We start from the raw sequence: 19,722 nt of genomic DNA, 5'->3' as shown, positions 1-19,722 counted from the left end.
AATGAAAAAATTAATGTTAACAGAGCACTAACTGTATACCAGGAGCTCTACCAAGCACTTTACATGTATTATTTTATTTAACAACCCTAGGTGTATTATTATTCTCCTTTGATAGGAAAGGGTACAGTGTCACAAAGATGTTAAGTGGTTACTTAGGTTACTCAAGGTCGTTACCCAAACTAATGTCAGAGCCATTTTAACTAAGGTTGTCTGATCCCAGCACCTGCAGTGTGTTTTCAGTGTTTCAAATCTGGCCCTGTTAGGATATGTGGTGAATATACCATTACTGTTGTTTGCAGCTACAAATAACTTCTTTCATTCCATATTTCTTCAAAAACTATATAGTAAATATCTCTAATACCTTATAGTTTGCAAATCTGATGACCCATCAAGAGCTTTTTTTTTTTTTTTTTTTTTTTTGGTCAAGAACATTTTTTAAAAACCAGGAGCCCATGGGGTGCCTGGGTGGCTCAGTCGGTTGAGTGTCCAACTTTGGCTCAGGTCATGATCTTACGGGTAGTGAGTTTGAGTCCTGCGTCAGGCTCTGTGCTGACAGCTCGGACCCTGGAGCCTGCTTCGGATTCTGTGTCTCCCTCTCTCTCTGCCCCTCTCTCTCTGTCTCAAGAAGAAAAAAAAAAAAAACAAACACTAAAAAAACCCACAAAAACAGGAGCCCATGTGTATTGTCTTAGTAGAATAAACTGTATCTTACAGGAGGAACATTCTTTTATTTTAATTAATTTAGAAGATGGTTTTAAATAAGAATTTCAAATATATATAAAAATAGTATACTATAGTGATTCCCACTTACACATCACTCATCTTAACACTTGTCAGCATATGGCTAATCTTTTTCATCTGTATTCACCCATTTATTCCAGCAACCCAAATATATACTGGATTATTTTGAAGCAAATCCCTATCGTATCATTTCATTTGTAAAACTTGAATAAAAATCTCCATTGCAGTGGCAAGAATGAAAAGACAAAACTCAGTTGACTTAATATTAAGTTTTAAGATATGAGCAGATTCAGAGTCTTAGAATTTTAAGAATTAGAAGGTATATAACAGCTATTAAAGCTGTTGTCAGACTCGTCAAATTCCTCTACTACCTTCAGTTAGATTCATGGCTTCAGCCATCTTCTCTTAGATCTTGCTGATTATATGTTTATTTAGTGTTATTTACTTATGTGATTAAATTATTTGAGGAAAAAAGACAATTTGAAAGAGAAAATATAGCAACATGGCCAGTATTCAAATCACTCCTACTTCTCCAACTTTCAGTGTTTTATTTAAATTTTATTCTTTTCCCTTCTGACTTTATGTTTATTTTAGCTTTTTAACTGTGAATTGTATCCTCTTCCAGATGTGTATATGAATGTTTTCCACCAGGCATATGAATTTAGGCAGATTTGTATTGCTTGAAATTATCCTTTTTGAGTTCTTACTATGTGCACATTACTGCTACTAAGCTTTGACAAGGGATAGAGATTAAAAAGATATCAGACCTTCACAGAATTCACTATTTAGTGTATATAAATTATCCATTTTATGAAATGCGTATTAAAACACAGTTCTTGTGAAATGAATTTCAGTTAAGGAAATCTTTGTTTCAGACTTTCAGCCTAAAGTCAGTGAGCAGTGATATGTTTCACTTGGGAAAAAAAAGATCACTCGTATCCCTGTTTCCTGGTTTATACTTGAATCTTTTTTGAAAAAATTATCATCATTGTAATCTTTATTAAAATCTAGGTATAATGATAACAATGTCCAGTGTTAAACAAGTCAATTTGAATTGGTCCACTTAATATTCACGCTTTTTCATATGGCCTTAACAGCTACCTTTTCAAATTTATCTTTTTTATTCATACACCCTATTTCTAAGTAAAAGTTAATGTTTGTTTTTGCCCCTAAATCCCTTTACTTTCCTATCCCTTATTCATGCTTTACCTATTGGCAGAAAAGAACATGGCTCTTCCTGCATTTCTAAATCTTACCGTTCTTAGTGCACTTTAAATGTGACCATTTTTGTGCAGACTGACCAAGAACATAATATACATTCAGCATTAAATGTGCTTATTCATGGTATGCTACTGTCTTTAGATAGAAAAATGGCCTAAAAATAAAAGTAGAGTTAAATACTCAAATTATTTACTATAGACTGTATCATAACACGTGATATTTTAAAATGTTATATTATTCTAAAATAAGAATCTGTAACATAGGTAAACATAAATTATTTTGTTCAAGATAGATGATTATTTTAGCTTCTATCAAAATGATGTTCCATTAGCAAAGGCTTTTATTTCCTGAGGAAAGCGCAATTTTTTAGATGTAGAAAGTATACAGGAGTAACCTCAGCACCATTGTTTATGGCATGATTGGTTACAAATCACCAAATAGGACTAGCCATATGTGCCATAGTATATGGTATTTCTTGGTATTCTTGATATAAAATGATATTTCTCTAAATGACCTCTAAGATGTTTTAGTTGTAGCATTCAGAAATAGTCCTTTCTGTAATCATTATTAAGTCAACATGACTCTTTTTTTGTTAGGAGCCCCCCCGCCCTGTGCACCCAGCACCCTTACCAGAAGCCCCACAGCCACAGCGTCTGCCCCCAGAAGCTGCCAGCACATCTCTGCCTCAGAAGCCACACTTGAAGTTAGCACGAGTTCAGAGTCAAAACGGCATTGTACTGTCATGGAGTGTCCTGGAGGTAGATCGAAGCTGTGCCACTGTGGACAGCTATCATCTCTATGCTTACCATGAGGAACCCAGTGCCACTGTGCCCTCACAATGGAAAAAGATTGGAGAAGTAAAGGCACTTCCCTTGCCCATGGCATGCACTCTCACCCAGTTTGTATCTGGCAGCAAATACTATTTTGCAGTACGAGCCAAGGATATTTATGGACGTTTTGGACCTTTCTGTGATCCTCAGTCAACAGATGTGATCTCTTCTTCCCAGAGCAGTTAAACCTTGGAGCCTCTATCTCTTCCTCTTTCTGACTTCCACTTTTTGGTCTTGTTTTAATCTTGTGCATGATATCCATTGTAAAATCCACATTGTGCAAGATTTCTTGGACAGCTGTGTATATACACTACATTTGTTTATAATCAGAAGTAAAATAAACAGCCCATAAAGCAAGAATCTTCTCCTGGACAATTGAAGCTTCAAGGTTCTGAAATGTAAATGTGCACCTTGCTTTAGTTTTAAGGCTGGGGAATATGTGTGGGTGTTTATGTGTGTTTTTCCCTATTTATATGTTTACTGCGGTGGAACCTCCTATTTCCATTCTCAATTTTACCTCTCTTCAGGTATTAAGTAAGTAGATCGAGGGATCAGAAGTATGGTATGTAACTGGCACGATTCTACTTCTAAGGGATCTGTAGTTCATGGTTAAATGATTTTAACTGAATCTGAACAAAACCCAAAGAAAGAAAGAAAAAGAAAAATGGTGAAATAGTTTAAAATAGGTTCATTTGAACACAGGAAAGGATCTGTCTTTTTTCTTTTGTTGGTTGTTCATTAGGTAAAAAAGATCTGCAGTGGCCCCTCTCTTTCCTAATCTGGCTCTTAACATTTATTTTGTGCCTTAGAGATTAACTACAAAAATAAACATGACCATTTGTCCATTGTTGATCTTCTCTTTCAGGCTTTTGCCCTTCATTTCTCCTTCATCTCCACTAAATATAGCACACCTCCTCTCAAGTCACTTTTAAACCAATCCTTTTAGGTATATTGTTATCAGTGGCATCACTACATTTAACTCTCCAAATTTGACTTGCTCTTTTCTTCTAATAATGTAAGTGCTTTTATCTTTGGTCACTATTTAAATTAACTGTGTAAAATGGACCAAGAAAGACCATATTATGTAAGAAAATTGTTTTTCAAACATATTTTAGGATTTATGTTGCATACTGTGTTAGAGATTATAAAAGCAGTGTTAGTTCTCTTTATCACTCAAAGCATAGTATTCTTTCAAATGTAGTAAAGAATAAAATTCACAAAGTACAGTGAACTAAATATCAAAGGGAAAGCTTTATTTCCTTATTGTCATATCATTCTTTCTGTTTTAACCTTTTAACTTTATTTTGATGGTGCCAAGTTTTGTCTGATTTACCCTCTGTCAGCTTTAGATAGGATTTGGGGTTATTTTATTTAACAGTTAGGTATAACTTTCTGTGTGTCTCTGTTCCTGTTCAAAGTTAATCAAATTCATTTTAGGTCCTGGACTTTCAGTATGAGTGCCAGCTCTCCTGGTTTCAGGTAGGTGTTCGAGGGTAGATAGTTTAGGGCAGGAGAAATGGGGTAAGTTTGGGGATGAGAGAGAATGATTGGGAATAGTGTGAAAGGAATTCATGGAGTTTGTGAAATAGTTTTTCAAGTCATCTTCCTTTACCTTATTTAAATTCCTACCTTCTCAAAATAAATTCATCTTTAGTTTTCCCTGGAATTATAGGAGGGAGCTATTCCTTCTGTGAATGCTGCTTTGTTTGCAACTTTGATGGCTTGTAATGAGAAGCATTCTAGTTGTAAAACTCTCATTAGAGACTTTCACCGGTCAGTGTACTGTCACATTAGGTGTGAAGTTTGATGCTGAAGAAAGTCTACAGATTGCCAAAATTGTAAATGTTCCAAAACCTTCCTTTCACTTTCAGAAAATGAGACCACAATGAGAATTAAAGTTTTTATCAATCAGATTTGCCAAGCATGTAGATGTTACTCATTCTAGGACTGATGGTGGTAAAGAAGTTGCCAGTGTCATGCCAATCAAAATTCTGAAAGGGAGAATTTGATGACCTTCTAGATGTGTATGAACACCTATCTATATCTGCATGTATATATGTTTTTACCTGCAATGGTTGCATTGTTGATTATGTGATCAAGATCATTCCTGTCTGCAGAATGGAAGGCCCGTGTTCAAAATTGTTCTTTATTGGCCGGTTTATGGTCATGTGATGACAATTTGCCCTAGCCTAGAAAAGCTTCCCTTGGTGAATGTTTTTATTTATATTCACTAATCTTTTTTTTTTTTTTTTTTAAGCTTTCATAGCATTATGTAATCAGGCAAAAAAGCCCAGTAGAATGAAAGTATTTTAGCCTATATTGTGTGTTTTCTGTCAAAGGAAGAAATAATAAATTACCAAATAGTAACCCTAAAAATATATTTACTATAGCAAAATCAAACTTTTTATTCCAGAAGGTGGAAGGAAGGAAGCTACAAAGAGAGACTGTAATTATTTGAGGAAAGCGTTTATTATGAGATGCTTTCCTCAGATTAGCCTGCCATGGGATTTATAGGCAACATCTATATTGAATTTACTGAAAAATGCTAGGCTTAGAACTGTTGGCTTTTATTTTGGGCAGGTTTTAATGTTGATGAGCTGACTTTCTGTTTGGTTCATTTCTTTTGGGAGAAAGAATGGAAGACTCAACTAGAAATAGCTACTGATTACAGACCATATTGTAGCAATTCACACTCCATGGTACCTTTTTTATTTCATGGTACCTTTTCACAAAGTATTACAGATAAGTTTGATTATCCCATTTTGGGAATGCAAGTTTGCTGCATTTGTAGCTGGACAATACTTGTCCAAGTGCTGCCTTATTGGAAATTCTGAAAACTTCTGATATATTGACCTGAAATGTAGGGTGTTCATATGGCTTTTAAAAAGTAAGTGATGTTTGTTACTCTCTGTTTTGCACTTTGTCAGAGTAACTTTCACCCTGTTTTAAGTGTAAGCCTCATTTAAAAATTATGTTCTTGCCAGTAAATTTATAAATTACAAAGACAACATCTGTTGTTAGCTGTTAACTTTATGAGGTAACTATATCCCTGTTTCTTTGGACTCACTTTAAAATATGCAGAATACTGTTTAACACAGTAGACGTTTATGAGAGAAGTGAGGACATACAGCTTTCTTCCTTGAAAAGTATTTATTGGGATGTCATTTGCCTCACAGAGAGTGTTCCCCACTCACCCTACCCCGATTGCTGGATAATAAATAAAAGGTTTAAATGAAAAACGTGACCTAAAGCAAGGAGCTTAGAATCTTTGGTACATCTGTCTGCAAATTCCTTAGATGGGCTGCACTATACAGTTCTCTTACTGTATTGGGAAAGTGTTAACTTAGTTTTTGTCGTTTGCTCTTTTGCTTACATTTTCCAAATTATCATTTATGCAGCCAGGTGAATGTTAATATTGCATGATATGCACTTATCTTGTTCCACGAATTTTCCAGTACTGTACAAAATTAACAAAATAATGCCTGTGGTATCTTATCTTACTTTGATATTTGATACACTGTGATTTTAGCACAGTAGAGTACTGAAAAGACCTTCCAAGTGTTCTCCCCAACTTTCCTTCTTGGGCTGTTTCAGTATCATATGAGTTATTTGTTATTTTAATTCCATCATTGACCAGTCATTGGCCTATTTTATTCTAATTTCCAGAAAAAACCATGCCCCAAATTTGGATTGTTGGAAATAAGTCTCTCTAAAAGCAATGTATGATTTTGCCTTCCTTACTATTTACTGGGTGGGTGATGCCCCTCTCCCACTTTTTAAAATTTTTGGACAAACAAAAAGAACAGGTGTTTTGTTAGTGTGACAGACATAGATCTAATTCCTAAAACATATTCCCCTTGAGCCAGCCAATGGGGAGGAAAGGATGATAAAACACACGTTTTGTCTTCTCATCTTCAAATAGTTTTATCATGTTACGTAAGTTTTTTGTTTTTTGTTTTTTGTTTTTTTTTTTTTAATTTGTAGAGTCAGCTAAGTACCCATCATTTATGTTTAAATGCTGAGGGGGGGGTTTGTTTTTGTTTTGGTTTGGTTTTGGTTTTTGGTTTTTTTTTTTTAGTTTTTGTACATAAGGTAACTGGGCAATCAAACACCTTTTGGGGATCCTGGCTTTATTATTTTCTCAGCCATTTCAAAATTAAATATAAAAGTAGATCTTTTGTAGGAAACTTGCATCCTGATTTTTCTTTATTGCAGGTGAAAGTGTAAATAGTAAGACAATGTTTAAGACCTTCCTAATGTCTAATATAAACTGGGCTATAGCAAGTTGCCCTATTTTTATTAGGTTTTGAAGGTTTTTGTGGGTTTTTTTTTCTTTTTTAAATGTACAGTAGAGTGGTGTCTGTATAAGTGTTAACTGTAGTGGGATTTTGTCCAGCAAGCCTGACATTTATACTTTGAAATAAACTACTGGGTTTTTAACATTCTGAGTATTCTGATTCATTGTAATTATTCTCAGCCCTTGTGTTGCTTTTGGAAGTTCTCACCTTATTAAGAATCACCCATTATACTGTGTAATATTGTTTATTTAACCTACTTGGCAATATTTCATCACTCAAACCGCATACAGTTCTCTAGCTTTGAAAGAAAAATTGCTCTATACAGTTTTGCTCCCAGATTAGATATGCTGCTTTTAACTAGTGGGAGACAACATTAAGGTCATATTGTGTGCCTAGTCTGCACCATGAAGAATCAGCTGGTGCTTATTAATGATCAGAAAAATCACTAACTGCATTTCCATTAGAGGTTCCTTTGAAAACGCAGTTCCACCATCCCCTAGGGCTTTGCCCTTAAGTATATCCAGCCAGGGGAAGGAGAAAGAGCATGGAAGAGTACAGGTTTTTAGGGGCCGAGCCCAGAAGTGACACTAATTTTGGACTCCTTTGGCAAGAACCCTGTCACACGGCACAACTATCTAGGGGAACCTGGGTGATGTGTTCTGTGTGGCCAGGCATAAAAGGAGAATATGGATCTGGCTGAGCAGTTTCTGCCATACCGTCCTGTATATAAACTTGTATGCTGAAGCCAGTTAGTTATCTTCTAGAATATTTCCTCTACACTCTGTCACCCTATAGTGAATGTTTGTTGTCAAAACCTACAAAATCAATAGTAGAAAATAAAAGTGACAGACTGAATTTAATATATTTTATTAAGATTAATTCTGAATGGAAAAAACATAGCTAAAATAGTGCCTTTGGAATCTTATTTGCGACCTTCTATTCCCTTCTGTTCCCTCAAATCCCTCCTTCATTTTATGTCCTGTTTCAAAATTGGTTTCATGATAATAAAATCAAAGTTGTAGGTCTCTGGCATGCCCTGGTGGAGAGTTTTGTTGAAACGGTTCCAGTGAAAAACAGGGAGGCCATCTTGTACTGTGGGACCACTAATGGCATGGGCTGTGTACGCTGATGCTAGGTAGATATCGGCCACCTGGAAAGGGAAAGGAGAGGGACATTTTAGAAAAAAACATTTGGAAAAAAATTCACTAAATCCCCGTTTTTTTCCCTTTTTTTTTTTGTTTTTGTCCTTTTTTTTCCAAAGTCACAATATTAGCCCCCCTTTTAAAACAAAATCTTGCAAGCTCCCACAATATGCTCTTCCATAACCATTTGGCGTTCCAATGTGAATTGAGCAGAAGTGCATTAGGTTAACATAGCCAAAAGTGTGAGGTCTGGAGTCAAAGTGCTCATATTCAGAATTCTAGCTCCAAAACTTATTTTAAAATAACCACTATTTCGTTCAGTTTTCTCATTTGCAAAAGGGTAATAACCCAACTTCTTGGAGGGGTTGTCAGAAGGAGTTAGGGAGCAGTTTATATGAAGCAGAATGTAGACTTCAATAAAAGTTGTTATTAGGGCAGTAACGAGTTTTAAAGTAGAAGGAACTCTATTAAAATAGGAGGTCTGTGGTTCTCAAAAGCACCTAAACATTGGATAGCACCAGATCTTAACCTTAGAGAAAAAGGAAGAACATGTCTCCTAACTTCTGATTTTCCACGTATTCAAAATGGCTCAAGAAAAATGCTAATAAATTAAGTATATCCTTTAGCAGAAACTCTTCTGATGAAAATCGGCAGACTCCTCTCTCCAGAGGAAAGTAAATTTGGCAGATGGAGGCTTGGCTTGGGTTCTCTCAGGCAAGGCAGCAGACATGATTCTCTTTGTGTATTCGGGAATGGCTAGAACACTTCTTGCACACTTTACTGAATGTTTGCAAATACCATTAAAAAGAAATAAACATTCACTGGGGTTTCATGTGTGCCAGGCTCTCTATACCCACTAATTTTTTTTTAACTTTACACAACATATTTACTTTACACATTAAGACTAGAGCTTTCCTGTAGCTAAAAAGTAGCTTGAGTAGGAACGAGACTACTCTGAAGCCTATGAGGCAAGTACTATTATTATGCCCGTCTTCCAGATAGGGAAACAAGCATTACAAGATCGCGGAATTTACTATTATTTGGCAGAGGAGGGCTTTGAAGTTAGGCGATGGGACCTACTATCAGAATCTCTTAAAAAGCTGACTCCTGAACTGACTTTATGGTCAGAGACAGTATTGTGCTTTACGCCGCAGAAATCCCTGCAGCTTTGCCTTTGAATAGGTTTATGTGCTTGTGAAAATTAAATTCAAAAGCCAATAAGCATGTTACCTTCGTGTCATAGCAACCTCCAGGACTTGGGTTAAGTGAGTTCAGGTCCTCACGGCAGCAGATGGTATTGCAGGGATCGCCCTTACTGTAAGGATCCTTCTTATAATCTAGAAAACAGTGATGGGGAAAAGGGTGAGTACTGGCTATTCGGAGATACACCTACCCCCCTGGTAAGCTTTTTGGACCTGCTGAAGTATATAGATGATCAGAGAGTATACCCCAGTGGCCTCTTTGACCTAGTCTGCTCTCAAGAAACTTGCACGGTGAAGAGTTGACAGAAGAGAGGTAATAAAGGAGAAATGTGCATCAATGTTTTTCTACAAAATAAATACAAATTTGATGCTGTTCATCACAAATAAAGTATTCATGAATAATTTTTGTTTTATTAGCTGCTTTTGTCCTTGGAAGAAAACCTGGGTTAGGGTTGGTGGGGGGGTGGTAAAAAGAAAGTACACTGTATGAGTTATTCTGTGTTTTACATATTTTTTCCCAGTTAAAAAAACATGTAGAATCTTTTTCCCTGTCATTTTATAAAATAGGACAAAATTCTATTTGTTCAGAATAAAATATGTATATTATTGATTGAATACTGAATACTTAACTTCTTATAATTCCTTCTAGTACAGAGATGGATTCTTTACGTGGGGAAACTTACATGGATTCTTTATCCCTTTGGAAGAAAAGGAGTTTTGAAGAATGATTCTTGAGAAATGTGCTACGTACTGTTGTATCGCATGATATATTTCATGGATGCCATATCAGTCACTTTCCCTTGGTCACGCCGGAAGATTTTGGCTCGTGAAGCCATATCATAGGAGTACTCCAAACCCAGCTTCTGAACTAACATTGGATAGCCACTCCAGTTGTAGATTTTTTCATGGAAAGGAATGTTGTAGGAGGGCCAATATCCTGATTTGGAATGGAAAGGAAGCAGGGAGACAGAAAAGAGAGATGGGACAAAATAGATGTTATTAACGATAGTTTCTTTTGAAAATTGGCACAGGTGTGTGATTACAAAATGATATTATAAAGAAAATTAAGCTTTGAATGTGAACACTGGCCTTCACACTGGATCCTTTTAAATTTACAGAATCAGTACACTTCTAGATTGTTCCCTTAGGGAAAGAAGAGCATCAGAATTCTTTGTTTCTCACTCAAAATTCTTAAAGCAATCTGTTAACCAGAAAATAACTTTATTATCTATAGAGCAAAATGAAGCATAACACAGAGTGGTCTGGGGGAATTGGTTTAAGTTGGTTTAAGTTAGTTACTGAAATGCCAAAAGATGGTTTCACAATGTGGCCCCACCAGGGAACAGGCCAGATGCTAATCATGGGATAGTGGAAGAACACAGTACCTAGAGTTGAGGAAACCTGAATTCTAGGCTCAGGGCTGACTCTCTAGGTCTTAGGCAGTTAACGTCACTTTATTTTCTTTTTTAACAGGGAGAGGGAAAGGAAGAATCCATGGTTTGAAGAGACTAGAGATGATCTTTAAGGTTCCAGTGGGTTTTAACTTCCTTGTAAGCATTCATTAAGGCTTAGCTTCATTCAGAACTTCATAATGTGCCAAGACCACAGAGCCCATTAGTCACGAAGCATCAAACATGTGACACAGCTCTGGTACAATCAATATTTCAGGAACATCCCATATTACAATGGCCTGGGCTACTGTCCATAGGACAGTCAGTCAACACAGGGACTTCTCCATCGTTCAGGGGCTAACCTCCCACCCTCATATTGTCTTGGCATTGGTTTGCCTTTCTCCTTTTTTTTTTTTTTTTTTTTTACTGTTTTATAGAACCCCCTACTTTGGGGTGAGGTCACTGATTAAAAAAATGACAAGACATTCGATGGTGCTGATTCTAGGACACAGACCAGCATCAGGAAGAACTGAGATAAAGACAACATTGAAATGACAGGCTAAAATCATGTGTATAATATAGTATATCTAGGCTACATATAGATTTAGGAATTAGACTGCCTGGATCTGAAGCTTGGTTCTGCCATCATTAGGTATGTGACCGTAGACAAAGTATTTAAATTCTCTGTGCTTCAGTTTCTTCATCTATAAAATGTGAACAATGACAGTACTTACCTTATAAGGATTATTATGAGCATGAAATAAGTTCAAACAGATGAAATACTTACAATAGTGTCTAATACTTAGTAAGCATTAGATGAATATTAACTATTATATTTCTCTCCCTTTTTTTTTAACTTTTTAATGTTAAATGAGAGACAGAGACAGAGCATGAGTGGGGGAGGGGTAGAAAGATTGGGAGACACAGAATCCTAAGCAGACTCCAGGCTCTGAGCTATCAGCACACAGCCCGATGCGGGGCTTGAACCCACTAACTGTGAGATCATAACCTGAGCCAAAGTCGGATGCTCAACCGAATGAGCCACCCAGGCACCCCTATAATTATATTTCTCTTTATGTGAACACAGATCAAATGGATAATAAAAATAGCTGCTCTATCCTTCACATTTTCATAAAGCTTCATGATTTACAAAAACATTTAAAATAGAGTATCTTGTATATTTCCCAACAACCTAATGATGTATAAGCATTACCATCCCTCCTAATAAAGGAAGAAATAAAGCTTCAGAGATGACAGATGCCTCCCTTCTGATCAAGGGCTTCTATCGATATACCACAGTTGCTTCCAAGTTTTGGAAGCGGGGCCTGGGTGGCTCCATCAGTTAAGTGACTCTTGATTTTGGTTCAGGTCATGATCTCATGGTTCATGGGTTCAAGCCCCACATGGGGCTCTGTGCTGACTGTGCGGAGCCTGCTTGGATTCTCTCTCTCTTCCCCTCCCCCACTTGTGCTTGCTCTCTCTCTCTCTCTCTCTCTCCCGCTGAAAAATAAATAAACTTTAAAAAAAAGAAAGGAAAAGAAAATTCTAGGAGGCTCATGGGACTTTTTGTCTTTTATCATAATGGCTATATGATATCACTTAATTATTTGGGCAAATCACATATTTCTTTCTGAGCCTTTCTTTCCTTACAGTAAAATGGTAACAATGCCACTTAATCTGGAAGTATGTTAATGAAGACCAAACAACGGAACGTAAGTAAAAGGCCCAGAAGGGACTGCCTAGTATATAGGAGACAATGAATTTAACTCTCTGTTTTTCCCACCACTGGCAAAATAACTACAAACAGATCAGCACCAGCTTTTATTTTAGTCCCAGGGTAGGTTTCTTCATGGGATCTAGGCACCACATTGCAAAGAACCTGAATCTGCCATTCAATAATCAGCAGCAGTCCAAGAAAAGGCCTTGAATAATCTGTCCCCTTCAACACGCGTCTCCCTCTTGAGGCACGCTAGTTTTATAAGGCTCTTACCAGCTGGATGAACCAGGCTTCAGGCTCAGACAGCCGACTTCTCAGTGTTGAATTGTCATCCTAACCAAGTGACTGCCTCATGATTTGACTTCTCAGGTCAATTTTCCTTCAAAAAAGGAGGTAGGTCTGCTTCTTGGTGGTATCTGATCTGCTTGGCAATTGAAGTTTCCACCTCCATTAACTCTGTTTTATGCAGATTATGAGCATGTAGCGTGTGTGAGCCATTTCTGCTGAGACGGCTCTCCCTGGATGTCATTATAAAATCTCTGGGGACCTGGGAGCCTGAGGACCAGGCCCTGATTTCCAGGGTCCATACCTTACCTTGGTTCCATTCCGACTCCTCTATCAGGTGATCTATTGCAATAGTTTCCTAACTAGACTCCTGCCTTCTCTCTGACTTCAAGTCTGTTCTCCCTTTTCAACAACTCCCATTTTCTAAAGGATAAAGTCTACACTGCTTAGCAGGATATACAAGGCTGGTATGTTTCACCTTCCACTACCCACCACGTCATAGCCTTCCCTCTAGCTATCTCGAGCTAACAGTTTATCAAACACACCACACTTTTCGTGCCTCCATTTGTCCAGGCATCCCCTTATCAAATTGGTGAGCTCTTTTTAACCTCTGATCGTCACTCAGACATCATCTGCGCTCCCATTTGTTCAACAAATGTGCAAATATGTGTGCCAAACAGCAGGTTCAATGCAAAATAAAAGTACGTGCTTTGTGTCAGCAATGTGCTCAAGAATCATCTCCCTTAATTCTCATAACAACTTTGTGAAGTTACAAGGGTGCACACTCCCACATCCGAAAACTCTTGGGGGCCAGATGTTTCAGAATTCAGGGTCTTGCAGACTTTAGAACAGCAATGGAGTTGCTGTATATGACACTGCAGCCTCCATGGGGAATATCTCATAAAGGCCCTGAAATTTCTGTAGCCTAATGTGTAGTCTCCCTAGACGAGAGGAAATAAAGACTAAATGGGCAGGTCAAGTCTACCAAACTACCAAACTGGTAGGTTTTGCTACCCAAATGAGTTCAGGTCAGGTCATATTTTGCTACTAAGTTTACTAGGGAAAAAACAAAACAAAACAAAAGCAACAACAACAAAAACTTTGAGATTTCAAAATTACAAATAAGTGATTGTGGGCCTGTACCACTACTGTCATGCTTTACAGATGAAGAAAGTGGGACTTGGAGAGAGGGGATCATTTGTTTGAGATTTGGAGGAGCAGAGGTTCAAATCAAGGCAGTGTCACTCCAAACCTTGTGCTTCAAATATATGAGTTCTGGTCTTGCCTTCCAGACCCGCCTTTTCTGATCCCTCCCACTGACAGCAGCTCCCACTGGGCTTGGGACACCCAAACTTTATGACTGCTCTTCCCTTTCTGGGTTCTAATGGCTGCTTTATGTGCCTTGCTTCCTCACTAGACTGAGTTTCTAAAGGTCAGGGATTTTGTACCTGCATCCGTGCTTTTCCAGTCCCTGAGCCGAGGTAGCACCTCTATAAATATTTGCTGAATTTGACTAAAAGCTTTACTCAGGAACCAAGGAGAGAAGGTAATATTAGAGCTATGAGAAGTCATAAGATTATCAATGTCTGGCTTTGAGGGCTCCTGGGTGGCTCAGTCAGCTGAGCTTCTGACTCTCGATTCGGCTCAGGTCATGGTCTCACAGTCATGAGATCGAGTCCCACGTCGGGCTCTGCACTGACAGCGTGTAGCCTGCTTGGGATTCTCTCTCTCTCCCTCTCTCTCTCTATTCCTCCCCCACTCATGCTCACGTGCTTTCTCTCTCTCTCTCTCTCTCTCTCAAAATACATAGATAGACATTAAAAAAATAAATGTCTGGCTCTGTCACAAACTATACAATGCCACATAAAGAGTTAGAGGTGTAGATTTTACATGTTGAGCTGAACCCGGTAATTCTTTCCCAGCGTAACTAGCAACAGCATTCCCATCCTTTCTTTCCCACTATAGACCACCCGCCATGACACATTCACACGCCACACATTCCCCACCATATACACGTACACACTCACACACTCATCAGACTTCCAGACTTCTAGCATGAAGAAAGTACCTTTCCGTAGAACATTAGTTTGGTCAGAATATTCTACATATGTAGGAATTTGCTCCACAATATACAGAGTGTCGCTGTCAAGGCTGTACTTTGGCTTTATCTTCTTCAGGTCCAGGACCATGTATTGATTGTTGTAGGTGCCTGGAATATTGGGAGACACGAAGCAGAATGTGAATGTGACTCTACTGGTTAACTCAAAATCTAAACATATGTACATGTCTAAAAGCTATTCTCTCGGGCCACTCACCAGAGTTGTACTTTGAAAAGATCTCTGCCCACTGCCTGCCACCATTTGCCATCATATTGGCCACACGGACCCTTTGCCACGCCAGGAGAGACTGGGGTACCACAAGCTTCAGTAGGGTTTTATTATACACACTATTTGTGGTCTGTAGCAATATCAAGCCACTGCTAAGAATGTAAAAGTCATCCAGAGACTCCAAAAATCCTACAGGAGAGAGAAATACACAAATCAGCATACGTATGCCTGGTATATTCAACCCGACGTTATTAGCACAGCGCTTTGCGTACACGATGCATTTTGCAAAGAGTATTAGTTATAATGATCCTTATCTGCAGCAGGCCTCCCCTAGGTTGGACTCACCTCTGTGACAGTTATTTAACAGTTGCTTATAAAGATGCCAGTGAACCTCTGGCCTTAGATTCTCTACTGATAATTTTTTATTTTATAATTTGAACGATAAAAATATATTAAATCAGGACTATTCCAATTTTCAAAAATGATAAATAGAAATAGATCCCCACTAACTAGGATTTTGCAGAACTTTTAACTAGGGAGGGATATTAATGGGGTTCATTGTTGGATAATAAGATTATGGATGCCTTCTTTCTTCTCTTTCTGCATTTCTGTATTTTCCAAATTTTACCTCGTGAGTCTACATGAGTTTTATAAATAGGAAAAACATCTACACTTACGTTGGTAAACATGGTTTTAAAATAGGATCTTGACACTTGGGTCAGTCACTGCTTTTTATAAAAGGTGGCAGCAATACGGGAAAATCAGTGAAGCCACAAGTCTTTTTGAAAGGTCTGTTTTTCGCTTTATGCTTTGATAAGTGTGGTAGAAATCAAAGAATATCAGACCCAGCTATAACAATGGGAGAGAATATACTGTCACCAGCCACCAGTTGTGATGGACGAATTGTCAGTGGTGAAGAAACATCAGAGAAGGTCCCCGGTGAGAGAGTTAGAAGGAACCGAGGTAAATATCTCCTCTGGTGTTTCCCAAACTCCCATAGGGAGAGTGGAAATTTTGGGAGGCAGAGGCAAAAACAAACAAACAAACAAACAAACAAAAAAAACCATTAGAAAATATAGTTGGCCAAAGAAGACATACAAATGGCCAACAGATGCATGAAAAGATGCTCAACATCACTCATCATCAGGGAAATGCAAATCAAAACTATAATGAGATATCATCTCACACCAGTCAGAATGGCTAAAATCAAAAACACAAGAAACCACAAGTGTTAGTGAGGATGTGGAGAAAAAGAAACTCTCACGCACTGTTGGAATGCAAACTGGTGCAGCCACTCTAGAAGACAGTACGGAGGTTCTTCAAAAAGTTAAAAATAGAACTACCCTATGATCCGGTAATCTCACTATAGGATATTCACCCAAAGAATACAAAAACATTAATTCGAAGGGACGTATGCACCCCTGTGTTTATTGCAGCCCAAATGTGCATCAATAGATGAACGGATAAAGAAGTGGTATATATACATACAAGGGACTATCAGCCACAAACGAGAATGAGATCTTGCCATTTGCAATGACAAAGATGGAGCTAGAGTGTATTATGCGAAGTGAAATAAGTCAGTGAAAGAAAGACAAATACCATATGCTTTCACTCACATGTGGAATTTAAGAAACAAAACAAATGAACAGAGTGGGGTGGTGGGAAGAGACAAACCAAGAAACATTCTCTTAACTATACAGAACAAACAGATGGTTACCAGAGGAGAGGTGGAGGGGCGATGGGTGAGATAGATGATGGGGATAAGAGTATACTTACCTTACTGAGCACTGAGTAATGTATGGATCACTACATTGTACACCTGAAGCTAATATAATATAATATAATACTGTATATTCACTACACTGGAATTAAAAAAGAAGAAAATATAGTTGGAAATTCGTTTATTCACTCAACGAACAAGCTATCGTGCCTCCGCTTTAGGCCTGGTAGGATTAGGTAGGGTGCAACGAAATAATAGGATCACTTGAGGCTAAAGATAAGCCTTCAGAGCTGCAGTGGGAGTCCGAAAGCCTACATTTTAGTTCCCTGCTTCACAACTAGCAAATTTGGCACTTCTCATTTAGCTTCTCGGTTCCTTATTCCCTTCCTCTGATAACCTGGGACTAAGTGATCAGCGCTAACAGAGTATCTTTAATTTCTGGAAATCTCCGAGTAGAAAAGTTACATGATGAGAGCAGTGTCCAACCAGCTCATAATGAACCTCCACAAGGCTGTCATTAGCCTATACAGAAGTTTGCATAACAGAAGTTTGCACACTCCAGGTGCTTAATGAGTGGATGCCACACTTGAATGGACTTTAATGGGCAAAACTCCTCTTGGTAGATACAGCCTAGACATTGGATGCATGGCTTCACAAGCAAAGTGTGGGATGGATTTCAATGACCATTCATTCACCTCCTAAGCTGGGGTCATTTTGCAGTGTACAAACTATACAACCACACCTGGCATTCTCGGGTAAGCCCTCTGGTACCGAACCTCCATAGGGTGGAAGGTTGTACTTCTGGCCTAATAAACTTACGAATTCACTCCTTGTAGCAACCTCCATGAACACAAGAGGGCAGGCATTCTTTAATATGCATGAGTGACTGACTAGTACTAACACGTAAGGAGCAGTGGTTCATTCAAGAGCAAGACTTTATTAAAGATGGAAAAATGTAGGCTTCCCAGAGTTCTGGAACAAAGAGAATGAACTGGCTTGCACCACAACTCTAGTTAAGAAGGTTAATTCTATAGTTTGGAGTTTAAGATAAAATAAAAAGGAAAAGGCTGAGTGGGAACAAAGCCCTAAAACATGACAAGAGAAACAAATGTTCTTTGACAATGTAAAATCATATTCTTGCTTTTATCTGCCATTAGCAGCTTTGAAAGGCAGACTATTTTAAATCAGGAGAAACTCAAGTTTGAAAGTCAGCCAGCAAATAACATTTCATAGGAAGCTTACTGCTGAATTTAATTAAGAAATCAAAGGGGACCCTGACAGTTAATAAATCTCAGGACTTAAAACAAAAATCGCTTGAATCACAAAAATAAACAGTGACCACTACCCTCTGATGCCATTTAGACCCATTGGTTAGCACCACCCAGAAAAATGTACCCTTATTGTCCTGTCAGGTGCATTTAAAGTGTGCCCATTCCCATATTGCATTAATTAACTGCTCCAAAGCTCCAGACCAAACATACTCATTTTTTCCAGAAGAGTAGAATCAGTGTTGACCAAGAACATAAATAACCTCCAACTCAGCATCAGTAGTCTGGATCGTGCTGGATTTCTTCACCCCCTCCCCCCACATTCTCTGCAATGTGACTTTGTAGCATCTCCCATCAAAAGATGTCTGGGTCCCCAGATCCTAGATCTAGGCTGGATTTAGCACTTACTTCGGCTAACGGAATGTGCCAATTCTGAGTCTAGGCCTCAAGAGACCTTGCACATTTCTGCTTATTCTCCTGTAACCCTGTTACTCCTGTATATGAGAGACCGCGTGGAGGAGGACCGACCCTCTCAGCCAAGGCCAAGTTCTAGCCGGCCAACCCCCAAATGTGCAAGGGAGTTCTTCCAAGGTCAGCAGAGCTGCCCACCCACCCCACAGACAACCACAGATGCATGAATGTGACCAGCTGAGTTGTCTAGAAAGAGCCACTTAGCTGACCTGTGGACTCAAGAGCAATACTAATCACAAATTGTTTCCAGCCACAAAGTTTTAGAGGTTATTTTTTTCCCACAGAAAAAGCAAACTGATACAATAATAACTATCCGATTACACAATATATTTTGTTTTGAAATGTCTTACTGCCCTTTGATTTAACACAGGTGGCTGTGACCCTGTGGGAACTCTCTTTTCCCTCTTTTTTTTTTTCTTTTAAGAAAAAAAACAAAATAACAACTTTGTATCATGGTCAGCCTCTCTGCTCAGCTTCTTCCCACTGCTGAAGAGGGACGGTTCTCAGCCCCAGCTGGGCTCTCTGCCTTCTCTAAGCCAGTGCAATAATCAGTCAGTAAATTACTGCCCATCACACACGGACTATATCCCATGCACCACGCAATAATTCCCAGCTCACAGACTGTATCAGAATCCCCTCAGGAGCTTTCCCAAAAGGCTCACGCCCAGACTGCCCTCCCTGCTCCCCTCGCCTGCCCTCAGAGGCTCCACCAGAACCCCTGCTCCAGGGTTGCTGCCTGAAGCAGGAGACCCCTCCTTCCCCGCTCTCAGGAAGGGAAGCCGGTGGGGCTCTCTCATATCCCAGGACACAAAAGCCCTCAGCCATTTATTTTGCCTACTAAACAATGGCCTCAGTCTTTCCCCCCCTTCCAGAATGGCATTTAGTGAGAAGCAATCTCCGCTTCTTCCAGCGATTATCGTTCAGTCAACGAAGTATTTATTTGAGCACATTTCTGCCTAATCCTGCAGGAGGAATGTGATCAATGGAGGAGTCACACTATCGTATATTCAAGCACATGAAGGCGGTACTGTGGGGTCTGAGCATCCTGCAATGGTCCACATACAACAATTGGTAGGTCTTTTATTACAGTGACTATAAAAAGTTGGCTT

The 19,722-nt window shown here is 38.7% G+C and overlaps 2 protein-coding genes across 5 annotated transcripts in view; one reads left to right on the top strand and one right to left on the bottom strand.

The window, feature by feature from the left end:
• Positions 1-7,232, top strand: part of ATF7IP (activating transcription factor 7 interacting protein) — a 121,227-nt gene extending 113,995 nt beyond the window's left edge. For all 4 annotated transcript variants that reach the window (XM_019452043.2, XM_019452042.2, XM_019452041.2 and 1 more), the window contains exon 15: positions 2,559-7,232. In XM_019452043.2, the coding sequence (XP_019307588.2) occupies positions 2,559-2,978 (420 nt within the window). In that variant the 3' untranslated portion in view covers positions 2,979-7,232. The remainder of the gene's footprint in view (positions 1-2,558) is intronic.
• A 709-nt stretch (positions 7,233-7,941) lies between these two features.
• PLBD1 (phospholipase B domain containing 1) overlaps positions 7,942-19,722 on the bottom strand; it is a 52,724-nt gene continuing 40,943 nt past the window's right edge. Inside the window, exons 7-11 of the mRNA XM_019452045.2 lie at positions 15,143-15,343; positions 14,896-15,036; positions 10,186-10,371; positions 9,463-9,569; positions 7,942-8,240 (exon numbers count right to left, since the gene is read on the bottom strand). Coding sequence (XP_019307590.1) covers positions 8,058-8,240; positions 9,463-9,569; positions 10,186-10,371; positions 14,896-15,036; positions 15,143-15,343 — 818 coding nt within the window. The 3' untranslated portion in view covers positions 7,942-8,057. The remainder of the gene's footprint in view (positions 8,241-9,462; positions 9,570-10,185; positions 10,372-14,895; positions 15,037-15,142; positions 15,344-19,722) is intronic.

The sequence above is a fragment of the Panthera pardus genome, unplaced genomic scaffold (genome assembly GCF_024362965.1).
Source record: "Panthera pardus isolate Hobbes unplaced genomic scaffold, ASM2436296v1 HiC_scaffold_6, whole genome shotgun sequence".
In the NCBI taxonomy this organism is placed as follows: domain Eukaryota; kingdom Metazoa; phylum Chordata; class Mammalia; order Carnivora; family Felidae; genus Panthera; species Panthera pardus.
Note: the sequence above shows the minus strand (reverse complement) of the source record. Positions and strands in the feature narration are given on the sequence as shown.